This window comes from Taeniopygia guttata, chromosome 7 (assembly GCF_048771995.1).
Source record: "Taeniopygia guttata chromosome 7, bTaeGut7.mat, whole genome shotgun sequence".
Lineage (NCBI taxonomy): Eukaryota > Metazoa > Chordata > Aves > Passeriformes > Estrildidae > Taeniopygia > Taeniopygia guttata.
This window is the reverse complement of record NC_133032.1, coordinates 15,333,665-15,348,678: the sequence shown is the minus strand read 5'-3', so window position 1 is coordinate 15,348,678 and position 15,014 is coordinate 15,333,665. Positions and strand designations below refer to the sequence as shown.

The window sequence follows — 15,014 nt, the reverse complement described above, 5'->3', positions numbered from 1 at the left end:
CATCAGTCCCTCCTTGGCAGCCCAAAGGACTTCAGTCACAGAAGAGCTGCACGGAGTTGACAGAGACCCTACAAAACACCATTTGTACCAGCTCAACAATCCTGAACACACAGGCATTTTAACAAGGTTTCATGAAACTCAGAGACTAAGCTAGAGCTGGCTACTTGGAGGCTCTCAGCCTGTTGATAAAGCATCTGTTTTACCAACCTCTTGAAGAAAGTTCCAAAACAGCACCTTTATCTTTTTGAGGCTGCATTACCAAACCTAGCCTAGGTCCTGGAGAATTGAAAACTTCTTGGAAATTGTTAAACAAGACAATTGATAGAGTCACACTGGAAGTGACGACCTTGAAGCAGCAACATGCTATATATATGCTAAGCAGGTGATTTGCTGCTCCAAGACACTCCATAAAATAGCCAAGTAATCCACTTCGTGCCAGCAAAACAATAATTGCCTGTATGTCCCAAAACACAGCCACAGGCAGATCTGACTTCTCTGATCTTAAGGGGATCCCACTGCCACAACCCAATGTGGTAAAAGATACCATTTGTGATAAACATGCACAGAATGCAGCCAAAGTAGTAATAATAGCTTTCTCAAGAGCAATCTTCCTTCTTTACGGTCACTGTATTTGTTTAAATTTTCACTTTCTAAGATTTTAATTTTCTAAAAGTCTAGAATATGAAAAAGTTCCTTTACCCTTACTTAGCTACAGAATGTAAAAGAAATAGAATATAATTCTATTTCTAAGAATAGAAATATTCCATAGCTCTCAATCTCTGAAGTATCTCTGAAAAGGAATAAAAGGAAGGATAGAATTTTATGGGGACAGAATAGCAAACATCATCAAAATTAAGTATCAACCTGTTAGATATCCAAAATTTAACAAAAACATTCAATAATCCTTGCCAGGTGCAAGCATTTTAAAACACTGAAAAAATCAGAGCCATTTCTAAATAAATTAAAGCAGAAAAACCCAAGCCATTTAGAAACAGAATATACTTTTCATACTCGCCAACAAGGAGAGGCAAAGAGAATTGTCCAGCCTTTTCATAAGGGGATCACAGCAGAACCAACAGATATATTTGTCTCCAAGAGAGACATAATGATGAAAAAAAAAAAAAAAAGAAACAGAGAGAAGTCTCATCTATTGTGGAAAGATAAGCAGGGATCAGTAAAGACAGAACTGCAGGAAGTTTAGAGCTAGGTACCTGAAGATGCTTTTGAACATGCAGCATACCAATCTGTGAGAGTTACCTTTCCTACAGCTACAGGATTTTTTACCTAATAAAGAAATTGCCCACTGTTGCAAGTGGAAATGGTTAACACCTTAGTCCCTTTGACGTAAGTCATAAGAGGAGACAACACTATGCCAACGGAGCCATTGGCTGCCGTAACTACCAAGAAATAAAAAACATCACTGCAAAAGCCTATTAAACAAAATTCTTAACCTGGCTTTTCACCTTCCAGGATATGCAGCCCTTAATGGAGGTATTATTTGTGTTGTACTGTAATGCAGTACTAAAACATCTGTTTTCCACATGATTAATTTAACAAAGTCAGCTCACTGACAGACTCTGAAACAGGACATGGCAGCCCACAATAGCCGAAGTGTTGAGGCTCTCTAGTATGTCAGGTTATTGTCTACAAACTCAGAGGGGAATCGGAACAAGAGAGCCATAGAAACAAGATGGTACTCAATAGTAACAGATTAATGACTAGTTATACTTTTATAATAACCATATAGCATATTGCTTTCTTCCAGCTTATTTCATAAACTATCACTTTCATTATAATACAAGACCACCCACCAACCAAAAAATACTCCAGTCTGAATTTTCCCCTATTCAACTGCATGGGATTTTTTAATCCAACAGATGAACTCATTTGAACTATAAGCATATGTCTAGTCAAAATGCTTTAGAACCAAAGAGTTTTGCTTCTTCAGAACATTATTAATTACCTCTGAAGGACTTGCTAAATTTCATTTGCTAATAGCTAGATACCATATGGGAGAAAACTACAAACTATTTCCGCCTCCTGACATATCAATGGATTTTAAAATCTATTCAACCTTGCCACAGGAAGAATTTTTAATACTTTCACATGCAGCTACATTTACAAACTTGGATATTTTCTAAACTCTACATTGCAGTCTAGTAGATCAGGCCAACTGCAATTAACTTAAACGTCAAAAACACTGTAATCTGCATGGAAATCAAAAGGTTCAAAAATGTGACAATCTGATTTTTCTAAAACAAATGAGAATTACACAAAATACTTAAAGCAAATCAAGGTACCTAAGGCAAATTCGTATTCATCTATTATGCTGTGTTCCAGCTTCTTTTTATAAAGGCACCAGAAACAAAAAACTAACACTCAGGTATCCCTATAAAGCAAATTATCTATTTAATTAGTACTACAAGATTAACACACACTCACACTCTGGGGTAAACCACCTCTAGATTTACATTAGCCACCCTAAAGGCAATGAAAAGACACTCCAGATTCTAAACTGGAGAGATTTCCTTTATAACAGATCAGTCAACTAAGACTTCATGAGCAGTATTTTTGAGCTGCATCAAATAAATAATATGAATATGAAGACCAGATAACAAGAACAGAAACAAAAGAATGTTACTATAATATTCATATACAGCATCTACATAAAATTTTATCTGAACAGACAGATGGTAGCTAAAGTTTGTAAGCAGGCTCCACATTTGATTCCCTTGCTATAAATAGAAGCCTAGGCTGTAGTGGCCAAGGTTATATCAGGCTAGACACACCCCAGTTTCCTACGTCCACCATGAAGGCCTCCTAACTTTGACATGCAAAGCATTACCTTTGTAATTGTGCAGTTGATTTGTGTACACAAAGTTAAAACACTACCTAAACATGCTACACTGTAGCAATTCAAGTCACTAGGTCAAACTCTGTGTGCTTGCACACATTACTGGTTTTTATATTGGTTTAAGCTTATTTTACTTTGTCTTGCACAGCAAACCTAATTGCAATGGCTTAACATCAGTTCTTGCCTATATAAGCAGAAATGACCTTATATTAAATGCAGACACCCCATATGCTGCCATGTTTTGCCTTCCTTATATGTCCAAGAGGACTGGAAAATCCACTGCTCAACGTCAAGTGCTGTTCCTGAACAAATATGCAATTCTTTAGCTTTAGTGACCAAAACTCCTACAGGGACCTAACTCACAAACAAGACAATTTACTCTCAAATTCTACCGTTAAAAGTAGTAAGTAGGGTACACAGAAATGAGATTGTTACTCCCTCGAGGCTTGCATCTGCTTACATTGCAAATTAAACAACATTTTTCATTTCTTCTTTATTAAACCAGATTTCCTCAAGAAGAAAACTGTTTAAAATAAGGAAAGACATCTGTGAAAGCTATACACTCTGGGATGAGTGTAGCATCACGAGTAATTTTAATATTCACCCTAAAGTAGTTCCATTTGTGTGTGCTCTGTTAAAATCCTGCCACTAAGAGGAGCCCTAAGTCTATTCCACAATGAACAGTGGAAGAAGTAGTATCAATTTTTTTCCTATTTCTCAAGATCATGGGAAACTCTTACTTGAGTGATGCTGAGGAAAGCAGAATCACCACAAGCTGAAGAAGAACTGATAAAGAATCACTTCAGCAGTAGCAACTTGAAACCATTGAAGATTACTGAAAACAAAAGGAGGAAAAAAAATCTGACATCGGAGTAAATCTACCAGTAAAAGAGTCCACCAAAAAAGAATGAATAAATGATGAAGGCAGATTGCATAAGAAAGTTAAGGTGAGAAAAACATAAGAAACAAGAACTGAAGTCACCTCAAGGCCTGCAGCAGGAGAACGGTGGTTAGAGACACAAAGAATTGGAGCCAAGGCAACAACATTCAAGAAACAGAAAAAGCAAAATTAATTAAATCTCTGAGCAGGAATGCAAAAAGAGAAGGAATCTTAATATGCTGAGTGAGTGATACAGAGTTTTAGCCTGTAAATCTGCAAAAACAGGAAAATAACCAAGGAAAATGTTTTTAAACTTCTCTTCCTAGTGTTTTCTGCTAGGTATGCCACAACTTAGAATTCAAGAGCATACCATCTCATCCAGGTTAAGACTGTCAAGACAGACTATTCCAGGAAGTTTGTCAGAAGAGAATCCTCATTCAAGCATTGCAAACTGTCATCTAGTGAAGCCTTTAGCTACCTGGTGAACCAACAGGAACACAAGGAGCTCCAGAAAACACTCAATTTTGAAGTAAAATTTTAAGTTTACTGGCTAGGTATCACCTTCATCCAGTAAGTGGTTGAACTGATCTTTCCTTTCACCATTGAGTACATATGAGAACAAAGGAGGGTTTAATGAGGTACCCGATTCTTCCTCTTCTGACCAGGCACTTCAGTCTTGCCTCCAGTAGGTCAGAATACAAAAGACCTTTGACTTTGACAAAACCCTGCCCTGTTGTATTCATCCACTCACTACCACATTCCTTGATCTACAGCTAAGGTGGCAAAATGAACTGCAGACCGGGAAATCACATAAAAATACGTCCCTTTTACTCAATCTGTTCACTTTGCCTTATCTGCTCACATGCTGTCCCAAAGCATTTTGACTTCACGGCTAGCTGTGTTAGGCCAAGGCTGCTAGCTGGAAGCTGACAGGTACTGCCACCCATGCACCGTGCCTTATCAACTTCCCTGAAGGCTGGCACTCGGCGCAAGGGCAAAAAGATTCACATGAGCGTCCTACAAAAAAGGCACACCCACATCAACAAAGCCACCGTGCCCACCCCTGGCGGACTCGTCGCTCAGCCCGCGGTCCGAGCCGCAGCCAGGGACGGAGGCAGGCGGCGCAGGAGGCGGCATGGGCCGCACTTACTGCCCTAGCTCGGGGCGGCTGCGGGCCGGGGCCGCTCCCGGCACGGCCCGGGCACAGCTCCGCCGCCCGCGGGGCCGCCCTCACCGGCAGGTGCCCGCCCGCCCGCCCCGCGCTCACCCGGCCTCCCGCATGACGTTGCTGTCGCCGCAGTCGCAGGCGCCCCCCGCCTGGCTCCGGAACATGTTGTAGTCGTGCCCGGCGTGCTCGCCCTGGTGGAAGCACTCGGCGCAGAGGCTCATGCAAGGCGAGATCCCGCACGTCCGGCACCGGTAGGCCACGAAGTTGGCGGTCCAAACCAGGCCGCATAGCGTGGCGGGGTCGTAGGCCCGCACGGCTTGCACGAAGCTGTCCCAGGGCTCCCCGCCCGACAGCAGGCAGCGGCACCACTCCAGCGCCTCGCCCGCCGCCTCGCCGCCGCCAGGGCCCGCCGCCGGAGCCAGCACCCGCTCCAGCAGCGCCCGCAGCTCCGCCGCCGCCGCCGCGCCGCTCTCGCCGCCCAGCGCCGCCTTCAGCCGCGCCGCCGTCGCCCGCTTGTCCCTGCTGCTGGCGCCGGCCCCCGCCATGACGGGACACCGAGGGACCGTTACGGCCGCCCCGGGCCCCGGCTCCGCGATCCCTCCGCCGCCCTCGCTCCCCGCCCCGCGGCGCCGCCCTCTCGCGATAGCCGCGGCACCGGCGCCCTGCCCGCCGCCCGCGCGCCCCTCCCGACACCGCCTCTCCCCTCCCCTGACACCACCCTCCTCTTCCTCCGCCCCTGCCCTCCCGCCGCCCTCCCAGCGCGCAGGTGCGCGCCCCGCGCCGCCGCCACTCGGAATGTCGCCGCCCGCCGGCCCGAAACTTCACGGTCCCGGCGTCCCGGCAGCCGCGGAGAGCGCGGAGGGTACACCTAGGCCGGTCGGCGGCCCCGACGGCAGCGGAGCTCGTTTGTTACCGAGCCGTGCCTGCAGCGAAGCGGCTGCCGTGAGAGGCCCTGCGGCCGCCCGTGTATCCTGGCCACAAGGATCTCGCCGGGCTCAGGAGGTGGTGGTGGCGGCGGCTTTGGGGGCAGAAGCAACTGCGGGGAGTGTGGAAGACACCTCTGAGGCTTCGGGCCGGTGGTTCTGCCCTCGTTGCCATCGAGCGGGGGTGCTGGGGGTGCCGAGCAGCGCCGGGCTCCGGCAGCAGCAACGCACCCCGGGGTGTCCGCAGAGCCGCGTCCCGAGATACCGGCGTCCTGCTACCAGGATAGAACGCACGTGGATGCGAGTTACCGTGTTTCGCACACCGATCAGCGGTTTAAAACCTCGATAAATAGATTTTCAACTGTGCAATGGAAAGCCTTATACGAAAAAATCTATTCCTAAATGAGAGTAACTCGACAGCTACGGGCCTTAAGGCAGCTGCCTCTCTTCTGGCTTTGCCTGCGTTTCCTATAGCTGCCCGTCTGCTGACGGCTTGTGTCACGTTGCGGTTCCAGGTGAATGTTACTCTTCTCTCCATGACCCCTTTTCCCAGCCCACCAGCAAAATTCCAGTTCCTTGTTCTGTCCCTAAGGGTACTTAGGAGCGGGACCACCGAGAAAGCCCGGTCTGCCAGGTGTGTCCCCCGGCGCTTTCTCAGGCACCGCTGAGCCGTGACACGTAAGGCTGCAATAAAATGTCTCGTGTTTATAATACATGAGACCAAAGCTCTTAAATTTTAACGACAGCGGGGAAGTTCGCTGGCGTTTCGTTCCCGCAGGTGCCCATCAGCCCGGGAAGGGGCGGGGCGGTGCGCGCCGGGGGCGGGCGGCGCGTCGGAAGTGCGCGGCGGCGCTCGGAGCGGCCCGGCCCGGCCGAGCTGCGGTGAGTGGGCGCGGTACCGAGCGAGCGCCGGTGGAGGGGACGGCGCTATGGGCGAGCCGACGGTGCAGGCGGTGGCGGTCGCAGGGGCTCAGCTCCTGCCCCGCTTAGGGCTGAGCGGCGGGCGAGCCTGAGCAGTAGAAACGGAGCCCAGGGCCCGAACTCCGGCAGCCGGTGAGAAGGGCTGCCCTCGTTCCCCATCATCGATGCCCCGCCAGCTGCGTCCCGAGAAACGGCAGCGTGAAAACGCCCGGGAGAGGCTGAAGAGTACCAGAGGATTTTAAGTATTAAATAATTTAATATTATACGTAGTTTATTTCTATTGTTGTAACTGATTACACGTTATTTTCTTTAATTAAAGCATAAACATGAAGAAATTAAAGCTTAAAGAACTGGAAAGCTGTCTTCAACAAGTTGATACTTTTGAAAATCCAAAACTACTCCTTGAACAGTATCCAACAAGACCTCATATTGCAGGTAGAGGTGACCCACACCATTGTTTTCTCTTTTACTAGTTCATCACTTTTCATTCAAAAAGTTTTTTCTACTGCATTTTCTCCTTTGCAGGCTTTATACTAAAAGTAGTTAAGAAAGTATATCCAACAGGAATGTGTATAGTAGTATTCTGGTAATGCCTGTCTTTGTTTGAAAAATGCAACCTAAGACAATGTCCAATCCAAAAATCAAATAAATTAATCTAATAGATAATGTTGTGATAGAAGCAATCTGAAGCTGAAATGGAGTTATGTCATGACCTGCAAAACCAGTAAAAGTGTATATTCACTTTAGTGTATATACACTATACACTCATCTATACCTTAATTATGCTCTTTTCCATATTTTAAATCCTTATATTGTTTTTCCCAAAAAAAATTTAGAGGCATACTTTTTCCACAAGCAATACTCAGAGCTCTATCTCTCCACCAAAGATCCACAGTCTGTAACTCGTCAAAATGTTTTTGATTCTTCACATATACATGGAAAAGAGACTTACAGGCAGTGAGAACATCAGTTTAAGTAAAGGGGGTTTATAATGCAAAATTAAGAGTTTTCTGAAGGCCGAAACAGCTTTTCTTGACTAATCATGTACATATTTGGCATTATTGACCTGTTTTGTTTGGGATTTTTTTCCCCCAGCATGTATGCTTTATACAATTCACAATACTTTTGATGATATTGAAAACAAAACAATTGCAGATTTAGGATGTGGTTGTGGCATGCTCAGCATTGGAAGTGCAATGTTAGGAGCAGGGTAAGTATTTCATATTAAGTTATGTTATATTTGTTTCTGTCATAGAAAAGTAGAAAGTAAGATTAAAGAGTAGCAATGCTGAACTAAAACATTTCAGGTTTATAATGTGGTACCAAGTTTCAACCATCAATAACCATTCATACCATGAAAGTGATGGACATCTGTCATGAATTTGGAAGTCATTTGCTTCCGTATAAGCATTACATGAACACATGAAACTTCCTTAACAAATTTAGATATATACTTGGGAAAGGGCAACAGAAGTACTTGAATTTTAATCAGCACTGAATTTATTATGTATGCTTGTTACATTTCCTAGATAAAACAAGTTGTGTATACTTACTGTAGAATTTAAACACCATTGTAGTTTGTAGTAGACTAATATGTGACACTTTTCTTAATAGATTCTGTGTGGGGCTTGACATAGATGCAGATGCACTGGAAATATTTAATAGCAATATTGAAGACTTTGATCTCACGAATGTCAACATGGTTCAGTGTGACATCTGTTCTTTATCTGACAGCATGTCAGATACTTTTGACACAGTTATTATGAACCCTCCTTTTGGTACCAAGCATAACAAAGGTTGGTAATTGTGAAGCTCAGTTAGAAATTAACACAAATGAAACAGCAAGGAAAACGCCTTCAGTGAAACATCTCCCTTCTTTATTAGTTGCATATTCTAATTTCTTAATGTTTTGTTTATCTGGAATCAGCTTCCTAAGATTAGCAACTTCAGCATTGTAACTAACAGTCACTGGGGCTTGAAATAAACAATACTAGATATTTCAAATCCCTATCATTTTTATTTTATTAAAAGCAATTGAGTATATTTTAGAAATACTTTCGGTACCTTAATGTATTCAGTGCTGTTTCTCAAGTAGCTATTATTCCAGAAAAAAATTAAGCAGGTCTTTGAGCTTTCATTTAACAATTCTAATAGTTTCATTATTCTTTTAGGAATTGATATGATTTTTCTGAAAACTGCTCTACAAATGGCAAAAACAGCTGTATATTCCCTTCACAAAACTTCAACACGACAGGTAAGTTCTTCATTTTAGTAGGGCAAGAACTAACCAGACAACAAAATATTTGGCTATATAGAGGTCTGTAGCTTCACTGATTTGCCAACTACTTTGTGGGGTATGTTTGGGATAAATACTATTTACATCAAGTAACTGCAATCTCACATACATCAAGATAATTATGTGATTCAATGCTTTGGCTTGAAAATGAAAAGCACAGGAGACTGATTAAGTCCAAAGGTGTAGATGTTTATAAAAGATAATTTTAAGAGCTCATTTTTACACTATCTACTATTGTAGCACATCCAAAAGAAAGCAGCAGAATGGGAAGTGAAGATGGAAGTCTTAGCAGGTAATATTTATTTTTAACAGAAAAAAAAATTATCTCTAACACTACCAGGCAGACGTAACAGCCCAAGATAAATTTAAGTGTGCTTTAGGACAGAAATGACACAGGTCTTTCTCTTTTTAGCAGACTTTTTAAATTCTTTTTTTTAATTTTTTGCTACCTGGCTAGCATACAAGCAGGCGCTTAATAAAGCTCTAAGAAATACATATTCTGTGCAGAATTAGGTTTGTTCCTGCACTAGATTTTGTCAAGCACAAATTACCTCTCCTCCTGCTTCAAAGGGAGTGTTGCTGAAAAAGAAAAATGAAGCACAGGTCAGTTCTCACACACACAAAAAAGCATCCTGTCCTTAGCCACCTAAATATTTTTGCCATTTAAGTATCTTCCCAGTTCTTCTGCTAAGCAGATACCTGATGCTTTTACAGTCATAAAACTAGAGATATGAAGTTGCACAAGTGCTTGAAACACAACTGCATTTCAGCAATCCACTTAACTGTCTGATGTGGACAGCTTCAATGTTTAGTCATCATGTAGTGCAGAGATAAAACAGGTATGACAGGCCACAACAGATGCAGGTATGAGAAACAGAAGTACACGGCTGTTGGGCTTAAGTGACTTGATTACCATCCTAGTCTAAAATTTATCTTTTATACTGTTCACAGAACTTAGGTTTGACTTACCAGCATCGTACAAGTTCCATAAGAAGAAATCAGTAAGTATAAAATGTAACATAACGGAGAAAATGCTGAGGTAAATAAATTCTCCTTAATGGAATTTAAGTTTTAGGGCCATATATACTGGATGAAGAATGGTCACAGCATTTAGTCACATCACTGCTGTTACTCCATTTTGTGGCTGAACAGGGAAAAGCATCATGGTCATTCCAGTCAAAGCTATACACAAAGATTAAAGCCAGCACTGCAGTTAGACATGATAAAGCTAAGGGTAGCCTCCTTGACTTGACTCCTAATAGCTCTTTGCTCAGCCCTATCTGCAGCTCAGAGTTGAGTGAATGCATGCTGAAGGCCACAGTAACAAGGATGTTACAGCAGTAGCATTATTTCAGAGCCAGCCTGGGGGCAGCAGGAGGAACTCATGCACTTCATCCCACGGTTAAAAGACACAGTCAAGACACTATAGTATGGCAGCCTAAGCCCACAGCGAGTTCCTTGCTACTAAATGCTAGCCTGGAAGCCATGTATCACCACCCTTTACCATAAGGAAAGTAGAGAGGAGAGTGAGCAATAGTTGAACAGGAGCTTTAATCAGCTGCTGAGTATGTTCTTGGTGACTTGAACTTAAAATTACTTAAGTCTGTTCTTATCTTTGCTACTTCACAGTTGAAACATTATACTGTATTAACCAGGCTTTAGTAGAAAGCAGTTTTAAGTTCTGAATTTATTGCCAGCTGCTATTAAACATAACCACAAGATTACAAAGTCCAAACCCTTTTACATTGAATAAGGTGCCAGAAAAAATGAGATCTGACAGAATAAACAAAACTATAAACAGAAAAGCTTTCCAGGGTTTTATGTTAGCAGTAAGCATGCTTCTTGAACAAAAAAGCTGTAACCCAATAAAATATCACTTTTTTCTAATTGTAGGTTGACATTGAAGTGGATTTCATTAGATTTTCTGCCAAAAAAGTCCTGAACTGAGGCATGTATTTAAAATCTATTGAAAATGGAACAATAAAACCACTATTTTTTAAAATTCTTTTATTTGAGTATTACTGATTGCCATCTCCATTTTCTGTTTTCAGTTGTTTTGGTGGAGGTTCTTCCTTTTCTGTTTCTTCTAGTGGTCTCTTCTTGGGACTTGCTGGTTCTGCAAGATTGAATATGTAGTCATTTAGGGTAAAGGAAAGCTTTGCCTGAAATCTGAAAAAACCCAAACTCTTCCCACCATCTAAGTTTCAGTTCCAGTTATCTAAAGCCACAGCTACACTAGAAGGTTTGTTTATTACTGTGACTAAAGCTTTTAGATGTTCTAAAATGCTCCTCTTCACCCCTAACTCCACAGCAGGAGGGCAGGTAAGAAAATGAAGGAGTACAGTCTACCAGGAGTAGGGTTCACTGGGTTTTACTTAAGCAGGTGCTATATGTAATGAACAGAAGCTTAGCTCTTCCTCTGCTCCAAGCTGACAGGCCGAACTATTAAATCTTCTCATATCCTTAAAGGCAAAAAAAACTCCACCACTCAAGAGACTGACTGTACAGTTGTGTAATGCTGCTGACAATCACAATGTGTCAATGCGTATGTTTTAAACAACCATGCAGAATAGCCTTATCTATATACTACTACATTGAGAATTACTATCTATCTAGTAGTTATCTTAATAGGATTTTTGGACAGTTGTGGAAGGAATCGAGCACAAGACTCCTAAGGCAGATACTGCCAGGAGGGCAGAAATGCTACAAAGCAGAGCCAAATCCGAAACATTGTAAAAAACATGAGTATGTGGAGTGACTTTCTGTAAAAGTACTAAATAAGCTGCATCAAATGCACAGAATGACATACCTGTTATAGTATCATTTTCACCATCTTCTTCGTCATTCTCAAACTTTATTTTCTTGCCCTGAAACTGTACTTTTCCTTTTTGTGCACCCTGAGATATCTTTCCCCCTCTTCCTTTTCCTTTAATTTTGCGCCCTGTGGAGATACAAGATCAGGAACTTTGTATCATTTGTCTTTTAACTGGCCAGCTGCAGAGATTGCTTTACACTTCAGGTCAGTATGTAGTACATATCAACTATTTAAGAGTGAATTTTATCCACCAATTCTAGGACATTATAAGGAATTAAATTCATAAAAGGAGGGACAACCTTTTGTTTTCTGTTTCAGCAATTCCTGCTGATCATCCAGGATTTTTTTCAGAGCTTCTTTCTCTGCATCTCCTTCTAGCACTTCCCATGCAACATCCTTGTTCCGAAGCTGCAAGTTCCCATTATGTGCTGCTTTGGCTTTTTCCAGAGCTTCTTTGGCAATATCCTTAAATAGGATAATTCCCTTTAAAAGAAGAGTGGCATTTGCATTTTAATCTTACTGTAAAACCATTCAGCTAGAACAATGAAGAATATATCCTGTTGAGTGCCTCAGCAAATTCATTACTCTTGTATGTAAAACATGTCTAGACTGAAGCAAAGCCCACAGACTGTGCTAATGAACATTCTTTGTTTTGACCTTGTCCACTAACAAGGCTGGAACCTTTCTTCTTCTGAAAGAACTTAAATTTAAAATTTAAGTCTCTAAATATTCTGCAATTTCACAAAACAATAACTGACTTGATAACATACAAAACATTTAATCATTCTTTTTCAAACTTCAACACAGAGATCTTAAGTTCTTTTCTAAGATTACTGACCTCCTTTGCACCTCTAACAAAGTGTATCCACTTGATTTCTCCGTGACCAGAAAACACAGCATGGAGGTCTTCTCTGCACGTTTGGTCATCTAGATCACCAGAAAACTTCAAAAGACATCCTGTCTTTTCTTCCAGAGATTTCTAAATTAAATTAAAAACCTCCACATTATCATTGAAGAGTCAAGTTTGAATATTCATATTCCCCCCTCAATCCTATTAAGCATGACAGCAATAAATAAGCAGTTGAAGTTACAGTAATTCAAGCATTTTTCCTACATAACCTAGTTCTGCTGATGTCCAAGTCTTGTACAGTGTGGGTCCCCTCCTTGGAGTTTTCTTTGCTTACTGTGATACACTTACATGGAACTTAGGACTCCCTTCCCATATTAATTACACTCTTTAAATTTTACAAAACAGCCTTCTGAAGGCTGATAGTTGGAAAATTTATATAATATTGATGAAATCCTTAATGGATCCTTTAAATACCATAGAAGAACCATTATCTCAATGATGTATCCAGTAACACTCTGAACAGGCAAACATGCCTAATAACATAAATTCAGGACATGAGCCTTTAAACAAAATGAGTCTATTGAAAATAATATTAAAACACCATGACAAAACAGTCTTACTTTAAGTTAGTTAGAAATGCTGAAGTGACTTTCTAGAAAGTGCTCTATATTACAGCATTTCAAACAGACTATTCCATGTTAGCTTTATAAAATGTAGGTGATATAAGAAACCCATACCATTTCAGCATCTGCTGCTTGTTTCTGCTTTTCTTCTTTTTCCCTGCAAAAAAGTTAAATTAGTTATGAGTCAGTTCAAGCATGGTCAGGCAAGCAAGACACAGACTTTGATTGGCAATGACTTACTGTTTAGCTCTTGCTTTTGCTTCTACTTTGTTTTGTTTCCTTTCTTCATTCTTCTTTGTACAATACTCCTCCCTTCAATAGAATGTAAGTAAATTTAAAATATTTTGTTATAATAATTTTGTAAGACAGCAGTAGATGTGAAACAGTTGAAATTATTTTTCCAAGTTGAGATGCTAAGTCTCAGTCTCCGAAAGGTGAATCTATCAATGTACAACAGCATGAAAAACTCACTTCAGAGGTCAAGCCAGGTTCTTGTGTAAATCCACCCTGATTACTGTTAGTTCATTTATCAGTTAAGAGGACTTACTTGAAAAGTACTATCAGCTCTGTGTCTTTGTATTTTTGATTTGGTATTTCTGTGAACTTCTTAGCAGATTCAACACTATCAAAAACTGCAAATATTGAACCCTGTTAAATGATAAGAGATATTGTTAGAGTAATTGAACAGAATGTTGTCCAGGAAGGCTCCCTGTCCCTGGTCTAAATGCTCGTCATTACCTTAAATGTTCTCTGCAATGTTCTCCTCATTTGAATATTTTCAACTGGACCTTTATCCTCAAGCCATTCTTTGATATCATCAAGAGTAGCATCTAGTGGAAAGCCTTTCTGCAAGACAGCAATGTGCTTCAATTTTATGCCACAAAGTGACTCTTAAAAATTATAACCTCTGTAGTACAAGTTAATTCAAGCTTTGCTCTCAAATGGTTATCAGTTAAAGTCATGCAGGACAGCACAAAGTAAAGAAAAATTTACTTACAACATATACAGATCTGTTTTTAATTGCAGCCTTATACTGGTCATTTAATTCAGGAAGGGGTTTATTTGGAGATCTTCTGATCTTAGTTTTGTCTTCATTTATTTCCATTAAACCAGTCTTGGATTTTCTCAGTGCTTCTACAATAACACCAAAATCTTTTGAAAGGCGACTTAACCTATTGAGTAAGCAGACAGAAGTTATTACAAATACACAGGCAAAACTGAAGCCAGATGTTAAAAAAGAGATGGGGAATGTAAATGCACATCAGGAACACTTGGCCCCAATTAGAGATAGGTAGCTGAAAGTTACTCTTTTATCCATATTAGTTGTATTTTGCTTTACCTGTTGAATTTGATCATTACTTCTAAAGGTACCCAGCCATCATCTAGTTTGATCTGTTCCTTTAGAAACTTGTCTCTTGGTAGATTGTGATTGCCAAAATAGTACTGCAAAAAGGAAAGAGGAAGGGGAGGAAAGATGGATGAGTCTTTAAATTTTCAGTCTTATACGCTCACTTTCATCAAACAGCTTACTGCAGTAGACCGAGACATAACAAAATTAATTAATAAATCTGAACAATTGGGAATTCTGAAATTATTACTTCCTGCTTTGATGTGATACTTTGTAAAAAGTTAGCTGCAATGTGTAAGCTGTAAAAAACACCAAAAACAAATCCCACAAAAACCC

General features: G+C 41.2%; 3 protein-coding genes across 10 annotated transcripts in view; 1 reads left to right on the top strand and 2 right to left on the bottom strand.

The window, feature by feature from the left end:
• Positions 1 to 5,447, bottom strand: part of UBR3 (ubiquitin protein ligase E3 component n-recognin 3) — a 103,272-nt gene extending 97,825 nt beyond the window's left edge. For both annotated transcript variants that reach the window (XM_030278420.4, XM_072932221.1), the window contains exon 1: positions 5,002 to 5,447. In XM_030278420.4, coding sequence (XP_030134280.1) covers positions 5,002 to 5,447 — 446 coding nt within the window. The remainder of the gene's footprint in view (positions 1 to 5,001) is intronic.
• Positions 3,245 to 11,047, top strand: METTL5 (methyltransferase 5, N6-adenosine). Of its 6 annotated transcripts, none has more exons than XM_072931584.1 (8): positions 3,245 to 3,254; positions 7,066 to 7,181; positions 7,842 to 7,956; positions 8,361 to 8,542; positions 8,918 to 9,000; positions 9,283 to 9,334; positions 9,994 to 10,043; positions 10,936 to 11,044. In XM_072931584.1, exons 2-8 carry the CDS (start codon positions 7,073 to 7,075, stop codon positions 10,987 to 10,989), a joined length of 645 nt encoding a protein of 214 aa, XP_072787685.1. In that variant the 5' UTR covers positions 3,245 to 3,254; positions 7,066 to 7,072; the 3' UTR covers positions 10,990 to 11,044.
• The window catches only part of SSB (small RNA binding exonuclease protection factor La), a 21,836-nt gene continuing 17,532 nt past the window's right edge, over positions 10,711 to 15,014 (bottom strand). Inside the window, exons 3-12 of one of the 2 annotated variants that reach the window (XM_041717242.2) lie at positions 14,670 to 14,773; positions 14,328 to 14,502; positions 14,069 to 14,176; positions 13,878 to 13,978; positions 13,571 to 13,642; positions 13,445 to 13,487; positions 12,696 to 12,836; positions 12,157 to 12,340; positions 11,852 to 11,983; positions 10,711 to 11,158 (exon numbers count right to left, since the gene is read on the bottom strand). In XM_041717242.2, the coding sequence (XP_041573176.1) occupies positions 11,061 to 11,158; positions 11,852 to 11,983; positions 12,157 to 12,340; positions 12,696 to 12,836; positions 13,445 to 13,487; positions 13,571 to 13,642; positions 13,878 to 13,978; positions 14,069 to 14,176; positions 14,328 to 14,502; positions 14,670 to 14,773 (1,158 nt within the window). In that variant the 3' untranslated portion in view covers positions 10,711 to 11,060. 2 annotated transcript variants of the gene reach the window in all.

Coding starts and splice junctions, on each gene's coding strand:
- METTL5 (XM_072931582.1), top strand. CDS start 5,122: ATGCAAGGCGAGATCCCGCACGTCCGGCACCG. Junction 9,001..9,282: donor ACAAAACTTCAACACGACAG/GTAAGTTCTTCA, acceptor CTACTATTGTAG/CACATCCAAAAGAAAGCAGC. Junction 10,044..10,935: donor AGTTCCATAAGAAGAAATCA/GTAAGTATAAAA, acceptor TTCTAATTGTAG/GTTGACATTGAAGTGGATTT.